This window comes from Rasamsonia byssochlamydoides (genome assembly GCF_041956645.1).
Source record: "Rasamsonia byssochlamydoides strain NRRL 3658 unplaced genomic scaffold VTN77scaffold_2, whole genome shotgun sequence".
Classification (NCBI taxonomy): Eukaryota; Fungi; Ascomycota; class Eurotiomycetes; order Eurotiales; family Trichocomaceae; genus Rasamsonia; species Rasamsonia byssochlamydoides.
The window spans coordinates 245,720-267,755 of record NW_027192385.1 but is presented as its reverse complement, the minus strand read 5'-3'; the positions used below and the strand labels follow the sequence as shown (position 1 = coordinate 267,755).

The 22,036-nt window shown below is 49.0% G+C and overlaps 9 protein-coding genes across 9 annotated transcripts; 5 read left to right on the top strand and 4 right to left on the bottom strand.

Annotated features, from left to right (window-relative positions):
• Nucleotides 1-700: 700 nt before the first annotated feature.
• VTN77DRAFT_2652 (uncharacterized protein) lies at nt 701-4,026 on the top strand (the record flags this gene model as incomplete). The annotated part of the gene is made up of 4 exons (XM_069418515.1): nt 701-1,175; nt 1,226-1,449; nt 1,515-2,255; nt 2,323-4,026. 4 exons carry the CDS (start codon nt 701-703, stop codon nt 4,024-4,026), a joined length of 3,144 nt encoding a protein of 1,047 aa, XP_069282133.1.
• Nucleotides 4,027-4,510: 484 nt separating this feature from the next.
• On the top strand, nt 4,511-4,975 carry VTN77DRAFT_2651 (uncharacterized protein; the record flags this gene model as incomplete). The annotated part of the gene is made up of 1 exon (XM_069418514.1): nt 4,511-4,975. The coding sequence occupies one exon, from the start codon at nt 4,511-4,513 to the stop codon at nt 4,973-4,975; it is 465 nt and encodes a 154-aa protein (XP_069282132.1).
• A 2,052-nt stretch (nt 4,976-7,027) lies between these two features.
• VTN77DRAFT_2650 (uncharacterized protein) lies at nt 7,028-8,306 on the bottom strand (the record flags this gene model as incomplete). Its single annotated transcript, XM_069418513.1, has 5 exons — nt 7,028-7,757; nt 7,819-7,946; nt 7,997-8,010; nt 8,083-8,145; nt 8,198-8,306. 5 exons carry the CDS (start codon nt 8,304-8,306, stop codon nt 7,028-7,030), a joined length of 1,044 nt encoding a protein of 347 aa, XP_069282131.1.
• A 536-nt stretch (nt 8,307-8,842) lies between these two features.
• VTN77DRAFT_2649 (uncharacterized protein) lies at nt 8,843-9,887 on the bottom strand (the record flags this gene model as incomplete). Its single annotated transcript, XM_069418511.1, has 3 exons — nt 8,843-8,913; nt 9,307-9,540; nt 9,806-9,887. 3 exons carry the CDS (start codon nt 9,885-9,887, stop codon nt 8,843-8,845), a joined length of 387 nt encoding a protein of 128 aa, XP_069282130.1.
• Nucleotides 9,888-13,427: 3,540 nt separating this feature from the next.
• On the bottom strand, nt 13,428-14,327 carry VTN77DRAFT_2648 (uncharacterized protein; the record flags this gene model as incomplete). Its single annotated transcript, XM_069418510.1, has 1 exon — nt 13,428-14,327. One exon carries the CDS (start codon nt 14,325-14,327, stop codon nt 13,428-13,430), a length of 900 nt encoding a protein of 299 aa, XP_069282129.1.
• A 1,127-nt stretch (nt 14,328-15,454) lies between these two features.
• VTN77DRAFT_2647 (uncharacterized protein) lies at nt 15,455-16,781 on the bottom strand (the record flags this gene model as incomplete). The annotated part of the gene is made up of 2 exons (XM_069418509.1): nt 15,455-16,624; nt 16,713-16,781. The coding sequence occupies 2 exons, from the start codon at nt 16,779-16,781 to the stop codon at nt 15,455-15,457; spliced, it is 1,239 nt and encodes a 412-aa protein (XP_069282128.1).
• A 682-nt stretch (nt 16,782-17,463) lies between these two features.
• On the top strand, nt 17,464-17,973 carry VTN77DRAFT_2646 (uncharacterized protein; the record flags this gene model as incomplete). Its single annotated transcript, XM_069418508.1, has 1 exon — nt 17,464-17,973. The coding sequence occupies one exon, from the start codon at nt 17,464-17,466 to the stop codon at nt 17,971-17,973; it is 510 nt and encodes a 169-aa protein (XP_069282127.1).
• Nucleotides 17,974-18,446: 473 nt separating this feature from the next.
• On the top strand, nt 18,447-18,929 carry VTN77DRAFT_2645 (uncharacterized protein; the record flags this gene model as incomplete). Its single annotated transcript, XM_069418507.1, has 1 exon — nt 18,447-18,929. The coding sequence occupies one exon, from the start codon at nt 18,447-18,449 to the stop codon at nt 18,927-18,929; it is 483 nt and encodes a 160-aa protein (XP_069282126.1).
• A 773-nt stretch (nt 18,930-19,702) lies between these two features.
• VTN77DRAFT_2644 (uncharacterized protein) lies at nt 19,703-21,265 on the top strand (the record flags this gene model as incomplete). Its single annotated transcript, XM_069418506.1, has 4 exons — nt 19,703-20,133; nt 20,199-20,471; nt 20,526-20,825; nt 20,896-21,265. The coding sequence occupies 4 exons, from the start codon at nt 19,703-19,705 to the stop codon at nt 21,263-21,265; spliced, it is 1,374 nt and encodes a 457-aa protein (XP_069282125.1).
• Nucleotides 21,266-22,036: the final 771 nt, after the last annotated feature.

The following is a 22,036-nucleotide window of genomic DNA, read 5'->3' as shown; positions in this document are numbered from 1 at the left end:
TGGCAATGAGTCTCGACGCGAATTAACTTCAGTCGGGTTGCTCAGTTCTTGTGCTAGGGTTTACAATAATGCCCGGTCTTGCGAATCAGCGACAACGAGTTCCTGGGATCATCAAATGGGCATTGGCAGTTGAAGGTTTGCTCCGCTTCGTCTCAGTAATAAACGACTCGTACGTCAAAACACGTCAAACCGACCACTGATGCGTCAGGACAGGGTCACTACTCGCTGCAGCTTCTTCCCCGTCTCATGGATGACCGCCCGTGGGATGCTGATAGCCTAGCCCGTATGGGGACAAAACTACAGCTTCTAGAGTGCAGACCACCCTCATCCTAGTAACAACCGTTGAAGAATGGATCCTAATTGAGTCTACGTCACCATGATTGAGCCACAAAAGCATCATTTTCCCTCGTCACTGCACGAGCATGTGCTGCTCGGTCGTTCTCACTGGCCTGGGAGGGGCAGAGAGCACAAGCAGCAGGAGTAGTGGCCATGACGACGTTTCTCTCTAGCTTCCAATCCTTTTTAGATTCTCACTCCATCTGCAGGAAACCTTACAACTGCAGTGATACTTTCTCGCCCCCCTTCTGCACCTGTACGACTGCATAGGTTGCAGGGAGGAAGAGGACACAGGAGAGCAGGCAATTATCCCTTCCACCTAAGATTGGCTGTGGCCCCGAGGGAAAAGCCTGAGGAAGACATCATGTCTTCCGACAGCCGGCGGCGTTCCGATAGCCAGCGACGTTCCGGCAGCCAGAGACGTTCCGATGATGTGGAACAGCAGCAATCCCGCGAACAGCGACGCAACTCTCGCATCTCCCGTCGAATGTCGCGGGCGACAAACATCATGAATGACCCGAGTCTGGATGAGTATGAGAGAATTATCAAGTATGTTTCTGTGTACCGAGAGCCTGGGAAGGAGGAACCTGAGGAGGAGCAGCAAGGTGAGATGAAGAGGGTGTGGTATGCCCCCTGGAAAAAGATACGTGTCCGTAAACGGAAAGCAGAAGGGGCACCGCAGTTCCCGGAAGAGTGGCTCCTCACCGATATTCATCAAGGCCTCACGAATGAAGAGGTTTCCAATCGACGTCGTCGTTCGGGATGGAACGAGCTAGTCTCTGAAAAGGAGAATCCAATTGCCAAGTTCCTTTCCTACTTCCAGGGTCCCATCTTATACGGTGAGGCTCTCTATGCCTTCTTTTTCCCACATGCTAACTGTCGTCTTCAGTCATGGAGCTGGCCGTGCTCCTTGCAGCTGGTCTGAAAGATTGGGTGGACTTCGGTGTCATCATCGGTATCTTGTTTCTCAACGCATCCGTCGGTTGGTATCAAGAAAAGCAAGCCGCAGATGTCGTTTCTAGTCTGAAAGGTGATATCGCTATGAGAGCAACGGTCGTTCGCGAGGGCCAGGAGCAGGAGATTCTCGCCCGTGAACTCGTCCCAGGGGATGTGGTATGGCGTCTCCCCACCTTGGAAACTGGTAGCACTGTTGCACATCTGCTAACATGCTGAAACAGATCGTCGTTAGCGAAGGCTCTGTCGTTCCAGCGGATGCCAAGGTCATATGTTCCTACGATGATCCGAATGGCTTTGAAGAATTCAAGAGAATGCAACAAGAAGGCGCCTTTGGAGAATCTTCTGAAGAGGAAGGAGGTGGTAATGAACAAGGTGGGGAAGAACGTGAAGAGGACGCAAGGCTACCTGGTGAAGAGGAACCGAAAAAGGAAGAAGGAGGCGGAGGAGGAGAAGAAGAAGGTGGAGGGGGCGAAGAGGAAGAAGCCAAAAACAAAGGGTATCCGATCCTGGCCTGCGATCATTCCGCCATCACGGGAGAATCTCTGGCTGTTGACCGCTATATGGGTGACGTAGTCTTCTACACGACTGCATGCAAGCGTGGAAAGGCCTACGCCGTCGTGCAGACAACGGCAAAAACGTCGTTCGTCGGACGAACTGCAACGATGGTTGCTGGCGCTGGGGGGAAGGGACACTTTGAGCTTGTGATGGAGAATATCGGAACGTGTCTTCTCATCCTTGTCATGGCATGGATTCTGGCGGCGTGGATTGGCGGCTTCTATCGACATCTCCCTATTGCTCATCCCCCGGAGCAGACGTTGTTGCACTATACACTGATCTTGCTGATCATTGGCGTTCCCGTTGGTCTGCCGGTCGTCACGACCACAACCATGGCTGTCGGTGCAGCCTACCTCGCGAAAAAGAAGGCGATTGTGCAGAAGCTGACTGCAATCGAGTCACTGGCTGTACGTGGAACCCTTTACGGACCTGTCAAGCAGATCGATCAGTTTACTAATTTTTACTGTACCAAAGGGCGTCGATATCCTGTGTTCCGATAAGACTGGAACCCTCACCGCCAACAAATTGAGCATTCGGAGCCCTTATGTTGCGGAGGGCGTGGATGTCAATTGGATGATGGCCGTAGCCGTTCTGGCGTCGTCCCATAATATTCAAGCGCTTGATCCCATCGACAAGGTGACGATTCTCTCGCTGCGGAACTATCCAAAGGCCAAAGAAATTCTCCGAAAAGGCTGGAAGACCGAAAAGTTTACTCCATTTGACCCGGTGTCAAAACGAATTGTTACGGTTGTCAGTTGTGAGGGAGTCAAATATACATGCACCAAAGGCGCGCCTAAAGCAGTTCTGACATTGACGAAAACCTCACCAAGAACGGCAGAGTTGTACAAACGAAAAGCTCAGGAATTTGCACATCGTGGATTCCGGTCTCTAGGAGTGGCTGTTCAAAAAGAGGGGGAAGATTGGAAATTGCTCGGTATGCTGCCCATGTTTGATCCACCGCGTGAGGACACGGCGCAAACTATCGCTGAGGCTCAGAATCTCGGGATCAGCGTGAAAATGCTCACAGGTGATGCAATTGCCATTGCCAAGGAGACCTGCAAGATGCTTGCCTTGGGCACCAAGGTTTATAATTCTGAGAAGCTCATCCGTGGCGGCCTCAGCGGCGCAATGGCCCATGATCTGGTAGAGAAGGCGGATGGATTTGCAGAGGTTTACCCGGAACATAAATATCAAGTGGTTCAGATGCTTCAAGAGCGTGGTCATCTGACTGCGATGACTGGCGATGGCGTTAACGATGCACCATCATTGAAGAAGGCAGACTGTGGCATTGCGGTTGAAGGGGCCTCAGAGGCTGCTCAATCGGCCTCCGACATTGTCTTCCTAGCTCCTGGCTTATCGACAATTATTGATTCGGTCAAAGTTGCACGGCAGATCTTCCATCGCATGAAAGCCTACATCCAGTACCGTATTGCGCTCTGCTTGCACCTGGAAATATATTTGGTTACGTCAATGATTATTCTCAACGAGAGTATCCGCACTGATCTTGTGGTCTTTCTGGCTCTATTTGCCGATTTGGCCACGGTCGCCGTCGCCTATGATAATGCCTCGTTTGAAATGCGACCGGTCGAATGGCAACTCCCAAAGATCTGGGTTATATCTATCATCCTCGGCATTTTACTTGCCATGGGAACGTGGGTGATTCGTGGCACGATGTTCCTGCCCTCTGGGGGTATCATCCAGAACTGGGGTTCCATCCAGGAAGTCCTTTTTCTGGAAGTGGCCCTAACCGAAAACTGGCTGATTTTTGTGACCCGCGGCGCGGAGACTTGGCCCTCACTCGAGTTGGTTGGAGCAATTTTCGGCGTTGATGCCTTGGCCACCATCTTCTGTCTGTTTGGTTGGTTTACAAACCAGGACATGCCGACGAAGCCGAAGGACTCGTACCATGAGACCCGTAACGGATGGACGGATATTGTCACTGTTGTTCGAATCTGGGGCTATTCTCTTGGTGTGACCATTGTCATTGCATTGGTGTACTATGTTCTGAATAGGCTCAAGTGGCTGGCGAATTTGGGCCGGCATAAGAGAAGCAAGGGAGACATGCAGATGGAGAACCTGCTCGCACATCTTTCCCGGGTCACTATCGAACACGAGAAGGAGGGAGAACCCAAGGGTCGGTACATCCTCGCCTCGAGAGAGGAAGAGGAGGCAGATTAGACGGGTGTCCTGTATCTCTTTATATGATTTCCAGCCAGTCGTGCTAGTGGAGGCAGCTTGCGAAGTGTGCTGGTAGCCAGCATACCGTTCCATTCAATCTTATTGCAGTATACATAATGGAATGGGAGTGATAGAGTTATGGAGAAAGGTTCAGATAGGAAAGGGTTGGGATCGGCGCAAAAGTCTCTGTTAAGAATAATCTATCAGCTTTATTATATCCTAATGCTATTAATATAACGGAAACCGAATCAAGGAGAAAAAATAACCCAAATGAAATTGATCAATTGCAGATCTAGTCAGTGGAAACATTTGCATGTGGGGTGTGGGTTAGGTATAGTTACCCCTCTTTCGATGTGTAGCGCAACTGGCAATATTATCATCAATTGAATTCCTCATCTCATTTTCACCTGAGTGTACATAAGCAACTCTTTTTCTCAATGTCTAGACATCTTGGAGATATTGTCCTTTGACTCTATCTATCACCATGGAAGGCCGCTGTCAATGCTCCCTCATCCGCTTCACCACTCCTCTCCCGGAACCCATCAAGATCTTCGTCTGCCACTGCACCGAATGTCGACACCAGTCGTCATCCGCGTATGGGATATCGGTCATTTTTCCTGTATTTGAGATCCCAGATCCAAAGCTCAACAACAAAAACAATAATGATTACAACACGACCAGCGGAAAGGGGGATGAGAATGCAGCAATCGGCATCTACACCCGCCAAACCCTCACAGGCCACACCCTCGAGTGTCTCTTCTGTCGCAACTGCGGCGCGCGTCTGATCGATCGGATCCCTGGAGAGCCCACTCTGTGCGTCAAGGGCGGGTGTCTGGTCGGATTGAACAGGGCGATGATGACCAAGGCGGCGCATGTCTGGTGCAAGGAGGCGGTTGTGGAGGTCCCTGAGGGAGTGGAGAGGTGGGAGGAGAATCCTCGCTGGGGATGATCCGAATTATGATCTTGACGCATAGTACGGAGTGCACAAAATCAATGTGAGTTGGGTGTTATCTTGTCCACGTGGGGGATGAAACGGATGGTTTCTATACGTCCCGTCCTGGTCTGGTTCGTTCTAGGGCTGGGAACGGCAACGGAGAAGGGAAGGATAGGCATATGTGTGCAGCCTCTCCAAAAAAAAGCTAGAGATGTAGTAAGCCTGATGCGCTACTTTTTTTAATATTTATGCATTTATTTGTGATGGTTCAATCCTGAATGGGAAATCTCTGTTATACCTACCTAGGTAGGTAATCAACTACTATGTAGCTCATCAGTTAGGGCATAGATAAACTCCCATCTTATCAGGAGATGACAACAGACAAAATGCAAGGTTTATAGTATACGTGCTATATATAAAAGAAAAAAAAATTTGTCAAGTGGGTTGATCCAAGTCTTTCATTCAAATTACCTTTGTCCAGAACCTGACCTCACCTGACCTGACCTGATGACATAGAATAAAGCTCAGCGGACAAGATGCTGAGCTAACAAGGGTACTTAATCAAAGACTCGAGAGTTGCCTCAATCTGACCCGACCTGACTGGCAAAACCAATTTAAATTGCTAGTGTCGTGATGCACAAAGCTTGGCGGACAAAATGCTGATTTGGTTACTTAATCGATCAAAGACCAACATCAAGTGCCTCGACCTGACTTGACCTGACCTGATATGACCTAATGACTGACAAAGACCAAACTATTAGCTAGTGTCGTGACTCATGAATCTCGGCGGAGAGAATGTTGAGTAGATTATTTAACCACCAGACCAGACCTTGACCTTATGCATGCATCATAAGCTCAGACAAAGACCTCAAGTAGCCTGCTAGGTAGGTAGTAACGTTAGGTTAAGTACGCACCTTAAATTACCCGAATCTGACCTGATGTGTAAATCTTGGCGGACAAATTGCGAGGTAGCTTTAGCTTATTGAAGCACTGCCAAAAAAAAAAGGGAGAGAGACAGCCTGACTCTGTGTATGTAATCTTGATCACCTGTCCTATGGTATGGTATGGTATCCTATCCTTATCCATACAAGGTCACATGTCATATGCGAAATCTACCTACTCATGTGACTTGACTTCCTTCCTTCCCTTCTTTCTTGTAGTGTACTGTACGTTCCTTTGTAATCGACAGAACTCGGTACAGTACACTCAAATTCACAATCACAATCTTAATTAAGTGAATCAAATAAAAACCCTCCATTCATTAGCAACGATATATCGTGTCTTGTTGTTGTTGTTCCTCTTCCTGTCTGAGATCTGTTGATCTGTCCATCTGTCGATATCCGTCTATCTGTCAAGTGAGATCGAGTCGAGTCGGGTGTGCAGTGCACCTGGTGCGGTGCAGTGGAAGATGACTCAATTAATCAGATGAGGTGGTCATCCTCGCTACATTCCAGTACATCGGACATTATACACATCGGGTATCTGCATCATCTGCATACCACGTATCTATCCGTTTTTTGTGTAACGTACTGTACATACCTGCATACCTGCATACCTAACTGGCTGACCAAGCTACATCGGACATGACACTGCAATTGACGAATTTACTGGCGGGAAAGAAGAAGAGAGAGAAACTCCAACCCAATATCAACACTTCAATAATATGTGCGCAAACTATGTACAAGTGAATGGAAAAAAAGTATGTACACCCACATCTTGAACGAGAGTTTGGAGTCATCGACTCGCAACCAATGAATACGACCCGACCAGTCAGGCAAAAGAGGTAACGACAGACATGCAGACATGCACATGCCCGACAATGCCAACCAGAATTTATCCTGTCATGTCAATCAACCTCGCCTCCTCCAAGCCTCTCCCTCTCTCCCTCTTCTTCCCGGATCTCCAACCGTCACTGACAGATCCTGAGAATGGAGCAAGCAAGCAAAGTGATCGATCGAACTCTTTACAGTAAAAGGAATGTGGGTTGGTCCGTTACTTGGAGCTGTCCAGCCGCCTCTCCGAATCCTGCCAGGGGTTCGGAGATTTGATGATGCATGGACTGCTGGTTTAGATGTAGTCGCGTTTGACAACTGAGCGCATGACGCGAGACGCGCTGCTGGTCAAGGCTGACTCGATTCCGGAAAGGAATCCGGTGTTGGCCCAGGCCTGAGTGGCATCCCAGATCATGATACCACCGAAGCTAGAGAAGGTCTTGACGTATTGGATGATCGGCGTAAGGCTAGAGACCGGTTCGTAGCCAGAACCAGCCGCAGTGGGGCCACCAGGAACACCAACGAAGACCTTCACGTTCGGGTTCAGGGAGGTGGTCTTGGCCCAGTTGTCCCAGGTGTCGAAGTTAAAGTTGTTCTGCGTGGTGGTGCCGGGGGTGAACGACTGAAGACCGCAGTAGTTGTTGTAGAACTGCACCCAGATGGCGTCAAAGTACACGGTACCGTCGAGCATGGGGTTGTCCGCCGCATCCGGGTAGGGGCACTGAGGCGCGGCAGTCAGGTAGTACTGCTTGGAAGTGTCCTGAGAGAACAGAGTGCGGAGTTGGTTGCCAAAGGTAGGCATGTTGGACACGGTAGCTTCAAAGTCGAAGTCGAAGCCATCAACGACGGCGTCGCCAAAGGGACGGAGGGCCGACGAGTTGGTCACGGGGCCAAAGGTCTCCCAGATCAGGTTGGCACCGGCGACGGCTGCATCTTCGCTCGTGAAACCACCCTCGGTGTAGGTGGCACCTCCAATGGAGAGGAGGATGGTCTTTCCGAGAGACTGGCAGGTCTTGATGTCCTCACTGATTGCAACTCAGTCAACAACGACGGTTCTCTTTTATGAGCTAGAAATTCGTGACTCACCCAATCTGGGGGCAGTTGAGAAGAGCAGTGCCCTCGAAGGTGGTGCAGTTGTTGCCCGAGTTCGCAAAGTTGATCTCCGGAACACCGCCAATACCGTTGATCACAGTCACAAAAGCGAGTTGAAACACCTGTTGATAGTGAGTAAATGCCCAATCGGTTGTAGTCAGCGGGATCGTACATCAACGTCCGAGTCTGCACATTAATGACAGTGAGGTTAGCCATTCTGCGTCATTGTTTGTGCCTCGAAACGACGGCATCACTTACTTTGGCAGTAGTAGGCCAGGTTCTGCTGCATAGAACCATCAGTTGCTCCAAGGGAGTTCTGACCTAGAGTCCCTGTCAGCTCCGTAGGTCTTCGTTCGCTCAGCGGACTACTTACCCCAGTAGACGGCAATGTTGGACGAGCTGCTCAGATCCCAAGCAGCTTGAGCGCCGCGCAGGGCGGACAAGAAAGCGGAGAGGAAAATGGTGGTCTTCACGGAAGACATGGTGAGTGCAAGGAATGGCAGATATGATATCAAAAAAAGGAATGGAAGTCACTGAAAATTGTAAATGAAGGAATGGAAGAGGGAGAGAAAGGCTTGCTGTCCGGCTCTGACAGATGGAGGAGAAGGAGCTGTGAATGAAGTGAGTCGAAGGCCTCTTTATAAGTTAACTGAGATGTGCCTCTTGCGTGATCAGGGTTGCACCACTCACTCTACCATTACTCCACATCAGCGTACCATCATCAGGCCCCCATCTGGAAAGGATCAGAGACCACGAGATGACACAGAGTCATGGTTGAACGGAGCTATCCCCAGAACATCCATCTCGCTGGTATCATTTCCATTCGGCAGCCAGCAAACAAAACAAGCTTTTCCTTCCATCACCAGCGTGTCCGACCGCCGCGTCATCCCTGAAGGCCTGGAACAGAGATCGATGACAGCGGAATGTAACACTACCATCTTTCCTCAGACCCAGTTCTTTCGAGCTCGAGATAAAGTACAATGCCCATATCCAGTCTAGGCAACGCGATGGGGCGCTCTCAAGGGCCAAAGCCACCGGTGACATCCTCCCGGCTCTTCTTGACAATTTCCAGCTTCGAGATAGGAAAGGCTAACAAGGTTAATCACTAGTTAGGGTCACAGGGCCAGTCCGGACACGGCTTGCTCGTGGCCGGGACCAAGCGTTGCAACCGCCTGTTATTCCATGCACGCGCGACGGATAGACACAAAACAAGACACATCATAATTCGGGCGGTACAACCTCATGCTCGAGTCTCCACGAGGTGCCAAGCTCCGGTCGATCAGATGCCGATCTATCGGCCAGCCAAACGTTGTCAAGAGTTGACGCCTTGGGTAAGGTACTCCACATATGCAAGTCTCCAGGAACAGGAAATCTCCACCAGAATAGGCATGTCCCTACAGACGGACTTTTTGCCTTCTTGATACGAGCTACGCAGAGTCCTCCATGCAAGACATGGTCATGCAGACCTGCATCTCTCCCCACAAGTCGAAGAAGGTATTTCGCCGGGAGGGACTGGACTGGAGGATCTCGAAACGGTCTGCGGCATGTTGAAGACTTCCCTTTCCAGGTACGTCGCATTCCTCGAGCCAGCCGACCCCCCACCATTCCACTTGGCGACCGCTATCGGCCCGGCATTCTGGAGGGCGGAAATTAATTCCTCAGGATTTCTTTCGATGCGCCAACGGTCTTCGTCGCGTCCAATGAGCAGCACCCATCCTGTCAGAAACTCGATTTGACTCCCGTACCAGAGCCTCACCGGAGAGTAACCCCTTGTCCGGCAATTTAATAATCTCATTTTCGGCAGAGCTGTCAGCTATTGGCGCATACAATTGATTCAGTTCCCCGCTTCGAGACCCGTAAGAATCTGCCAGACCAGAAGAAATCATCGTCATGGTTATTTTCGTTTTCTTTGGTTGGTCAATAGAGCATCTCGGCAGAACAAATGCCGTCTTTGGCAGATTTTAGGTGATGATTGGCTAACGTCGCAATCTCGATGGTGCAGGAGTCGAAACAGCCCTGGTCGTTTCAGTTGACGCCGTGAATCTCACGTCTGCGGGGAACATTGGACAAGGTTGCATCGTCTAACCTTTAGCCCCCCACCTTAATCGAGATTAATTATCCAATCTCCTATCGATACCGCGTATATCGTCTTCTCTCAACCGACCAATGTTCCTGCATTTTGCACACCCCTGTGTGCATCATATAATCATGTCCGTCTGAAGGGGACAATACTGCAATCAACCCGGACATGCAGTCTGCTTGCGTATGCTGGACGTAACTTATCGCTGCTTTGGTCTTGCTGCCACGTTTGGGGAAGGATCACAGCAAATGCTACCCTAAGATCTCTTTAGGGGCCCGTATTCCCGGTAGGCACCTTCCTTGCGGACAAGCTTAACTCGAACCAGTCGTAGATTCCCGTGACGAACCGAGAGGATCGTTCCCGGCAGGTGGGGCCGAACTTTATCTTCCAGGGCTCCTTCCTTATCGGGACTCGATTCGAATCCTTCCAAGTTACAATTAAGGACAGAGCCAGTTACCTGATTGAGTGACAACAGGACAAGGCAAGAAAAGACAGAAAACGAGAAATCGGAATAATGATCTAATTGCAGGATCAACGAGCCAGAGCTCTCCTAGTCGTTTTGTTTCCTTGTCTGATTGATGATCTCCTGACAGGGGTGCTTTCCTGCTGATAGGGCCGAGATAATATTGTCACAGTTGAGAGTTGAGTTGCAACAGCGGTCCACTGATCCCGGCCCCCTCCCCTAAAACTTCCCAGTAGACTAATTTACTTACTTCCTTGAAGTAAATTGTTATTATTATTATTATTCATGTCACAGACCCGTCTCATAGGAGAACTTGAGTTTCAATTTGTCTGCTGAAACGGGTCATTGAATATTAATTATATTAGATACACGTAATTACGTGAAGTAGTTGTATTAGCAGTCGCCAATGACAGAAGACCTTGCACCTTCCAAATACTGCTGCTCTGAGTCCTCCCCTCTTATCACCACCCCATACCCCACTGCTTTGACCTGCATATGCATATGCATCTCATCTGCATCCGTGGCCCCGTTCGTTACTCTTATTTTCTTTTTGTTTGTCTGTACCTCAGGTTTTGTTCCGTTGCCCTTATCTAAGGTTGACTTCTTCGTGCCATCCACCAAGTCCGTTTGCAACCTCTTCGTTGTATCCGCTGGTCCGATGACAGACGAAAGAAAGACCTGCTGACCAGTCTCTTCTGCAGTACAGTCTCATTCTCAATCCGGACTGTCCACATGACCGTCTTGTTCTCCTCTCTCTTCGCGGTGAGCAACTTCTGAAGAGCTCGTTATCGTTGTGTGTTGTTGGGGCTGCTGGCGTGGATGAATCGAGGCCTTTCATCACCAAATGTCGACCTACAAGATCCACGCCATGCGCCTCTCGGCGACATCTGACAGCACTTCTGATAGACGGCAGCGAGGGAAGAGACACTCGAAGTTCCATTGCATCGAGGCTCTATCCACCACTTGAATGACACCTTAACATGCTCTGGTATGTTCCCCTCACGACCCCAATTGAGACCCAGGTACTGGCAAGAAATCTTTGTATTCTTGCAACGAGTCGAGATAGAGGAATCCGGCAAAAAGAAGAGGCGTCCACGAGGTCCGTCTGGTTGAGTTTTGGCGAGATGTCGATGGAACAGAAAAAAGCCCAGTTGATCGAACGACAGCATTGATTTTTGCAACCCATGGAGCATACATGTGCAACGTCACCTTGCACTTGTAAAGGCATCGAACCTATAGGGGAATGGGGTTCACCTCCGACGGGCTGATAACGAGAATTCCTGCGTTAGGGTCGACGTTGATGACGCCACCCAGTTGACAGGTTGAAGACAGTCATCGAAAAAAGCACCCTCATATCTCTCAACTGCATTACGGAAAGCAGTCATGACAAATATTTCGATTTATGGCTCAACAGTAAGAATCTGGATTCGACTCCTCGATCTATGAATTCAAGACTAGAGATGCCCCAAGAATGTTGTCACTCTTGTGATACAGCTTCCATAGCACCAAGTTGACAATTCTATACAGATGGAATGCGGGAGAGGCATTGCTAGTGGAGGGCGGTCATGCTGACGCTGTTCTTCAGCATGCTCTCTTTCCTCCGATGCTTCCAATTTGGTCGTACCAGATCTATCCTTTGAGACAATCCTGAACAACTGGCCTAATAACCGGTTATTTCTGATGTCGTCTTCTGAGATGCCAAAACACAACGCTGTACCAGTCATGAAAGGACTTGACCGTCAAACTCTTTGAGGTAAACAAACTCAGTGGCCTCAGTAACCAATTCGCCATGCCCAACTTGGTATGCGTCTCGACAGACAACGGCACATTACACAGTAAGCGACCTCTTTTGACGACCTCTTTGTGATGATATAAAAGAGATATCTTTGTTTAAATATTATAAGTTTCTACATAGGAGTTTTATGTTCTACATATGTTCTATGAACAAAGCAATCTCAGCATGAGCCACGTGGTTATCCGAGACTGGAACCATATCGACCCCTTTAGGTTTTGGACTTGTAATCAGCCTGTTTTCTCGAGATTCTAATCATCTCCAATTGACTACAGACTTGTCAGCTAGGATTTACATTTAGTTCCTGGTCAAAATATATAGACGTATATATCTATCTATCGTCTTCATCGTTTCCGTTGCCAAAGAAGATGATATATACTGTATAGGCAGGCAAGATTCCCAGCAATAATGGATTCCGTTCGAACTTAACCGAACTGAACTGAACTGGCTCCTTCCTTATTCTTGTTGTTATGATAGTGATGATAGTGATGATAATGTTGATGATGACAGGCAGAATGAGTCATTAGCAAGAGTGGTTGCGTAAGAATAGTGACGATGTTTTCTTTTTCGTTTTCTTTTTTTTCTTTTTTTTTACGGATTTTTGGTGGATGTGGATAGGATAGATAGATAGATAAACTGCAGACTGTTGCACTGGGCGGCAGACGTGGAGTTGGTTATTATTGGATTGTATGTATTATGACGGAAGGAGATGAGGATATAATATAATATATATATTGAGTGACTGCATAGTTAATTGGTAACTGTTAATTAACTGTTAATTAATTAACGCTCTTAAATCACGAATTGGTTAAAAAAAAATAAAATAAAATAAAGAGAGAGAAGGGAAAAAAACAAAGAAAAGGGAACGAAACGAAGCTCAATCTATGATACATGCTTATTTTCCTTATAAATACAGTACACAATTCGACGCGTAAAACGTCTGCACCAGTCCAGCGCAAAATGAGCTGACTCGATAAGTAAGAGTGTCAGCTTGTCAGCTTGGCCAGTTCAACTAGGTCAGCCCAGAATAGCGCTGATCTTGGTGACCTTCGGATATAACCACGAGCCATTGGTCAAAGCCGGGGTGGGAGCGTATAACCGGACTATATGTTATCAGATCAGTACCTCTGCCGGTCGAGATGCTTAGAAAGAAGACCTACAAATAACAGAGAAATTGGCGCTGCCACTGGGCGCCGGGAGCCAGCTGTGATAGAGACACGCTTGTCAGCTAGAATTTCATCAACAGTCTGTTGGTCTGTTGTAAGAACTTACTTGTTTGTCCAATTTGCGGGAGGAACGAGATCGGCCGGTTGGATAAGGATCTCAAACGGGCGGTTCTCTGCGTCGTCAGAGCCGGGACCGTACACCGGCGAGCCATCCGGATAGGTGATGTTGCTCCTGTCCCCGATGGCATACACATTGAACGGATTCGGTACGAGGAAGTGCTCCGCGTCATACATGGTGAGACTCCAGAAGCCGTCGGTCTCTGTGGGCGGTTTTCCGGAAAATTCGTACAGGTAAGCGTCCCCCGCGTCGAGGGACATCGATGCTGCGGCCGTCGAGAACGGGTACAATGCCTGCGACGGTTGGAGGTCCAGGAATCCGTTGTCAGCCAGCAGGGACCGCGCTACGAAGTTGTCGCTGTACATCCCCTGTGGGACGTATCGGACCCAGTCGTTGTTAAGGTCCTGCCTGCCAACCAGGGAATACAGCTTGATATCTTCTTGAGCCCGTGCATTTGCCAAAGACAGATCCACCCCCAAAGGTTGATTGTATGTCCCGTTGTTGGAAATGCCCGCGGCCGTCAGCTTTGCTTCCACAGCAGCCGGATCGGAGGAGTCAAAGGGTGGATTGGCTTGTCGCAGTCGAGCGGTCAACTCCAGTGTCTGGAGAGGGAGAGAGAGGTTCGACAATCCGGCAAAGACAGCTTCGGTCAGCGGAGGCCAGGGTTTGGCGTCACCGGTGCTGCGACTGATAGGAGTCATCTGACTGCTCTCGAGCAAGCCCTGAACGACAGGGACGTCGGTAGTGTTGTTCTTCACCAGAATCCGAATGAGGAGAATCCCATTTCCCGTCAGCGAGTTGATATAGCCTTGATAGGGGTCGCCCGGTAGGGAAGGTTCATAACCCCAGGTCTCGTTTTCCCCCTGCGGCCGCAGGAGATACATCCCAGGCGAGCTGGAGTTGACGGACCCGAGGTTTAAGAAGTTGCTACCGAAACTAGAATGGATGCCATTAACATCAGCTTCTTTATGATGACGGGGGTGGCCACTTACGGATCGTAGAACGCGAAACTGAAATAGCGATCTTTCTCCTGGACGGTTGGTATGGTAATCACAACGTCGTCCACCGCGAGGTCAAACACTCCGATGGCATAGAGCGTGTCGACATTGGGCGACACAACGGTCCGCGTGTCCGGCGTGGCCAGGGTCTCAAACCGGAGGAGGCGATTGACGCCCACCTGACTCAGACACAGCTCCGCAACTTTGGCGAAGCCGAGTAGAGGGTAGCCATACTAGAGCAGTCAGTAATTGGTCTGGTTATTAATTGCCCAAGGAATCTATGCCACCTACCTCAAGCGAGAATACAGTTGCACTGTTAGGATTAACCAGATCTTCGCTGCTGCCGGTGAAATTCGCCCGGGTCAGGCGCGCAAAGAGAAGAAGCCAGTTGAAAAGGAGGATAGCACCGAAGTAATTCTTCATGTTGATGGAATTGATGCTTGACATGCCACATAGCCGGGCAGAAGCAGTTTATATAGCTGCAACTCCATCGATACACTGCCACGAGAAACCCTTAAATTTGACTCTCCCTTGGCACCAGACAGATAATTGGTGTCATGTGTACTGGATATTGTCCATCGTAAACTAGCCCATTTCTAGAATGGATACTTAGGTATATGGTACCGGATTGTCGATCACCTATTGCCGTTCGCAAGCCCTAGCATGAAAAGGGTAAAGATTTCGACAGTAAGCTTGTCCCACTCTGATAGGGGAACCAATTATTAGGCAGCTCTATACAATACATGTCGTATTACCAGACGAAGCTTTTTCTCGGTTATGACCGGACCTCTCTATAGATTGCCCTGAAGCTCATCAGTCGCATTTTCTGGTCGAGACTCAGCCTCTCGGTGTCGTCAGCTTAGGGGGTGATTCACTTTAAGAATCCCCTTCAATAATAGTAATAGCGTATAGTACATACAAAAGAGGCATAACTTTCGCTATTAAACCTTCCATTTCCCTCGGAGATTCCCATTTTGTCCAGAAACAGTACTGTACATGCTACCGTCAGAGAATTAGCACCTACAGGGCAAGGTTTCCGCTGGCATGATTTCCATGTTCATCGTCATATCTGAAAAGAGCTCAACACAAGTCTGCTGCATTGGCCATTCCAAAAACTTCAGCCAGTGCGGGTCCAGCTCTTTTGCCACGGCCTGAACGACACTCTTGCCCCAGCCTTTCATCCACCAATATCTTCTTATTCCATGGAGACAGACAGCGTAGTGTGCCGCGATTATCAGCGCAAGTGGACGACGCCTATCCAGCTCCGTGAGGAACTCAGGCGCAACAGTGGCGGAGAACAAATTTACAAAGCTGGCCACGCCCGGTTTGGCCGCGTCACATCGCATCGTCGTCTTTAACTTGGAGATAGTGGATAGATACATTGATCTCAGATTCTCATCTTCCAGTGATGACGTTAGCACATACTCGGAGAGCTGGTCCAGGGAGATTTGCCCTTCGGGAATCCAGTCAACTTCGTGCGTGCGAGCTTGTTGGATCTTCTGCCGGATGTGCTTGTTGAGGGTATCTTGGTCCTGGTCTATTTGGTGTGACTTATTATTCATCTGGTAGAGTAATTTAACCCCCTGAGAGAGTGACATGACTTGTCGGAGACCATGGAGCGCATCTGTGATCGTCTCCGTCTCCGTCGCGGCTCTTGAAGAGGCATATGCGCAAATGGTCAAAATGCCGGCAAAGGTCAAACACGCTTCCAGATCGCCAGAGGAAATATTGGACAGAACGGGTTGAAATTTCGAGATACCCATGTTTTGACACTTCATCGCCGTGGCGAGATGCGAAGCACGCGAGTGCGGATAAAGCATGGCCAGGTGAAGGGATGCCAGGGCACAGACACCGTATTGGATGAAAGGGCAGCTCGAATAGTGACAGCGAATAGCAGAATCCCAGTGTCTGAAATTCTCCTCCTTGGGAGTATTCTGTATGGACTTGGAAATCACCGTGAAATAGTGGTGGGCGAGAAACATCTCGCCATAGTCATCCGAGGGATTCGAGAGGCAAGCGGCAGGAGATTCCACTTCTAAGGATGGCCTTTTCAGGGATGGACGAGGAGATGAGGGCCTGGCATCGTATTGGACAAACGGGTTGTAGGAAGACTGCAGATGATGGTACGTACATTGCAGATTCCGATCCCGACATCTTCTGCAGGACGGCTGCCCCTCATCACACTAGAAAAAAAGACCATTCAGCCACTGAAATCGAGTTCGCTAAAACGCAACTACTGGGATTTCTCAGCGAATTTTGCCTGCCACATACCTTTTTTCTGGCCTGCTTGCATTGCTTACAACCATGATGAGAATTTTGGTGAGAACGCCTCGATGGCATGTTCACGGATCATCTAATTTCACAACGAACACGACCAGCATTGGATCACCATGAGTAGTGAGTTGAGACAATGGAAATATGAGATACTCTCTCGGGGTATGGAGATGGAGCTAAGTGAGTGGAACCGGGGAAAGCAGTCCAATCGACCGCTAGGTCCACTCCTGGCGTAAACTATACCCTTTTTGTCCACGATCCCGTCGATCATAAAAAGCAGGCGCAGCCGCTTAGATCTATTGCTATTTCTTGGGATTTGGTGAGATGACGTATGCTGCTTGCACGTCCAGATACCTTTGCAAAGCGTAAAAACAACCCGTGATTTTAAACATAACAAAGGGGAAATCGAATTGAATTCCACTATTCTTCTTCTTCCATTTTATAGAGCGTTTTGAGTCTAAGACTATGCAGCTCTCATCGGTCAATTATATATTTCTTCCCTTACGAGGGCCAGAAGCTGCTCCAGCATTAATTAGGATAGTGATTCTGAGCGCACTGCGCCCACATACCTGCATATCGTTTCGCTGACACAGTAACCATACAATGCTTGCCTCACAGCCATTTTACGGATCCATAGTTCCGTGGACCAGGAGAATTATAATAAGGGGACATCCCTAGCATCTCGTGTTTCTGTTCCTGTTTGCTGTGAGAGACTTCGTCAAGCTCATGACCTATCTCGTTCTGATCCATGGCAAATTTTCTCTTATCCCGCGGTTTATTATTTGATCAGGGCAGCAGCTCTAACTTCACATGCGCGCGTCCACTACCTGATGAACATGGTGAACCGCTGTCGATTGGCATCACCTTTAAGAAGCTCATGATCTATACTACATTTGCATCTTTATGCCTGACCTTAGCGAGCACCGTCCTTCTCATCTGGAAGCACCTGCATTGGTACACGAGACCACAGGAGCAACGACAACATGTGCGAATCATTGCATTGCCGGTCTTTTTCTGCGTTGTTGCCTTGCTGTCAGTTATTTTCTATCAGGATTCGATCTATATCAAGCCGCTCATCGAAGTCTACGAGGCGTTTTGCGTTGCGGCCTTATTCCTCTTGTTCATCGAATACGTTTGCCCGGAAGAGAACAAACGGGCCACGTTCTTCGAAAACTTGCAATACAAGGATAACGAAGGCAACGTTATCCTAGGAGGAGGCCTCAAATGGTTTAACGTGGGCACTAAAGTTCCAAGATAAAAAGAAGCGCAGTCAACTGATGTACTGACGCAGCGCACATGGATTACTGTCTTCCAATTTCCAGTGACGAAAACGATATCGGCTGGCATAGAAATCGCGACACAAGCAGCGGGGGTTTATTGCACAAACTCCCTCAGTCCGAAATACGCCCATGTTTGGGTACGTTTTCATGTCTTCCTCATCTACCACTTCTTGCTGACTGAGTTGGTTTCAGCTCCTCCTGGTTGATATCTTCATCATTGGTGGCGCCGTAGCCGCCGTCATCAGATTCTACCGACGCTGCAAGGGAGAAATTAGCCCTCAAAACCACGCGTTGGCCAAAATCATCAGCTTCAAAGGAATTGTGATTTTCCAATTCTTTCAAGAGGTGCGCTTTTATCAGCTCATCATCACACGGTTGATGCAATATAGCTGATTCATGATAGATCATCTTCGGCTTTCTCAACGGCAAAGTCTTCCAGCCCTCCAACACCATGACGTATGACGACATCTACTACGGACTTCCGATGATGCTGACAGCCCTTGAATCCCTCTTCTTCTCCCTCACCTTTCACTGGGCGTTCGGCTCTCGTATCTATCACAAGCACCCCCACCGGATGCCCACCTGGCGGGCCTTCCTGGATGTCATGAATCTTTCCGACGTTTCTCGTGGTATTTCGACAGCTTTTGCGATGCTCTTCAGAGGGGGACCTCAGATATTCGGTTACGATATTGCTGCGTCTATGCCAGAGAGACCGCGCAGCCACGATAATATGGAACTTGAGCCCGTACGATCCGACACGATGTTGCAGAGTTCCCGCCAAGTGTTGCCTGCTTATAGACTAGAAGAAAGTGCGGTGCCGCACATGATGCAACGATATGAAGAATACACGGGAGATGAATATCCTGCAGGATCTGGCAAGCCGCCATCCACACTTTCTAGTGAGCCACACAGGACGCCAAGGGATGTCGTTTAGGATTAGAATGCGCTTGTGAAGAGGACTTATTTACACGAACTTTTGGAAAGATGGAGAGTAAACTTGTTTGTTTGTGAGATGGAGATGGAGTAAATTTGTTCGAATTCAAATCCCTACCCTAGGTACCTTCGAATCTCTAGAGTCTTGCACCCACGCCATGCCTGATCCTTGATTTTCCCGGTAAAAAGTAGCTCTCACTTATCGTCAATTTGAGAATTGACCAAGGTAGTCTTTAAAATTCGTCTCATTATCCCCTTGGCTGATAATAATACCTAACTAGGAAACACCAATCTGATTACATAATCAGGATACAGCATCAAGGCGATAGTTAACTAAATAAGCACGTGCTGCTTAGTCAGCCCCTCTTGGCTTCGCGTTTAAGCAATGCTGTGTCATGAATGGCCAGCAAAGCTCACCGCCTTGCTCACCATAGAAGACACATTGCTTTAGTTTGCAGGCAGTAGGCCAAGTAAGCTGATCCATTCTTATCAGCCTCTGTCTCTGCTACAAATGGCACTAACAGGTTGAAGCAGTTAATTGATGACAGGGGTAGTCATGCCTGTTTAGTGTTGCCCTTCCTAGAATAACGGGCGATGAAAGGTTTCTGCCTCAGGTGTCCACCCCGCCGTTATCGCCTTCCCCGCCGACTCACGGCAGAATCAAAAATTACCTCCTGTTCCCCCACTCTATCGATCGCCTGTGTGTTTCGTCCCCTCTTCCGTGCGTGCAGCTTCTTTTTGTTGCATTCCTAGATACCCCCTCTGTATTTCACAATGGCCACGGACGAGGTTACCCAATCCAAAATCGCCGAAGGAATTCAGGCCCTCAAGACCGATGAGTCGTCGGCTTCGCAGGCCCCCGGCGACACCGCCGCCGCCCCGCCCATCGAGATGGCGCAGGATGTCAACCCGTGGAGCGTGAGCGGTGCAATTGTCGACGGGAAACTCAAGGCGATCGATTACGACCGTCTGGTCGACACGTTTGGCACGCAGCGGATTACGCCAGAACTCCTCGAGCGCTTCGAGCGGGTGACTGGCCACAAGCCGCACCCGTTCCTGAGGAGAGGCCTCGTCTTCAGCCACCGCGACCTCGATTGGATCCTGAGTCGGCACGAGAAGGGCGAGCCTTTCTTCCTGTACACGGGTCGGGGGCCTAGCAGTGATAGCATGCATCTGGGGCATATGGTTCCTTTCACGTTTACCAAGTTCGTCGCCCAGTTTCGCCCCAATCTTGCGAACCTAGTGTATCGACAAGGCTGACGACATCTAGATGGCTCCAGGATGTGTTCGACGTTCCGCTCGTCATCATGATGACTGACGACGAGAAAATCATCTTCGGCAAGAAGAATCACACGATTGAGGAGATGCGAACGTTCACCCGCAACAACGCGAAGGATATTCTGGCGGTGGGCTTCGATCCCAAGAAGACGTTCCTTTTCAGCGACTTTGATTTCATGGGCGGTGCCTTTTACGAGAATGTCGTTAAGATCTCGCGTCTGATCACGTACAACACCAGTAAAGCTGTCTTTGGCTTTACTGAGAGGTACGGATTTTCCTACAACCTGCGTCGAGCAGATTCTGACTCGGTTTGCTACAGTGATAACATCGGCAAATCCCACTTCGTGGCCGTCCAGTCCGCGACGGCTTTCGCGACCACCTTCCCTCACATCTTTGGACCGAATCAGAAGAAGAATGCAAAGATTCCCTCTCTAATTCCGTGCGCCATCGACCAGGATCCCTACTTCCGAGTCTGCCGTGATGTTGCGCCGCGTCTAGGGTATCCGAAGCCCGCCTTGATCCACGCCAAGTTCTTCCCAGCCCTTCAGGGTCCTGGCTCGAAGATGAGCTCGTCTATCGACACGAGTGCCATCTTTATGGTTGACACTCCTAAGCAGATGTATGGAACCCAGTCTTATTCTAGTTCTTCCTTGGTTGAGTTCACCACTAACTTGTGTTTTTCTCTACAGTGAAAAGAAGATTAATAAATACGCCTTCTCCGGCGGTCGCGACACACTGGAAGAGCAGCGCCGGTATGGAGGCAATCCCGACGTCGACGTCTCTTTCCAGTACCTCAGCTTCTTCGAAGATGATGACGAGGAACTCGAGCGGATCCGCACGGGATACCTGAAAGGCGAGATTCTCACGGGAGAGCTGAAGAAGAAGTGCATTGCCAAACTCCAGGAGTTCGTCAAGGCTTACCAGGAGCGCCGGGCAGCGATCACGGATGAGATTCTGGACGAATTCATGAGGGTCCGGCCCCTAGAGTGGGGGCAGAGTCGGAAGAGCGCGCAGGCTGCGGCAGCAGCCCCAGCCCAGACCGAGACTGAGAGCAAGTGAGATGAATTCGCTAGCTTCAAAAATCACCTCTCTACGTTGTAACCCTCTCCTATCGCATCTCGATTTTCCCTCTTCCTATCTCTACTTAACTTAGAGCTAGTTAACCGAGACCAAACAAAAACAAAACAAAAGAAAAGAAAAGAAAAGACTCCGGGATTCCGGAATCCCGGAATTCATTCACAATGTCGACACCACATAGCGTGTCGGGAATAAATGCATAGAAGAAGAGAAAGCAATGAAGCAAGAAGTCCGGAAGGGCGACGAGGGGAGGAGCAAGTTTACACAATACACTACAAGCTTAGCACGAACCGATCTTGCGCAGAGCAGGAATAATATGATTGAATGAATCATTGACTTGACTTGACCTCAGTGCATTGCATCCTTGTCCATATCCTTGTCCTCACATTAATACTTCGGAAGATATTGATCTATCTACCTACCTACCTACCTATCTATCTGTCTCCTCTAGAGGGGGGAGAGAAAGAGAGTATATCGCAATCCTCTTATCTATTTTACGCTACGCCTAGGTCAGCCCAGCTCAAAGGATGATAGGTGGTACCTAACCTACCTAGGTAGATCTGACGGCTACCTACATATATAGTGACTTATAATAAACAAGTAACAGATAAATCAAGCAAGAGCATTTTCTTTTCTCGTCGGCTCGTAATTATTCGACTACACAGTGATAGGAGGTAGATGGTCATTCTTCACTCATTTTTTTTCTGCCCGAAAAGAAAACAAATTGAGATACTAAGCTAGTATGTATGTATG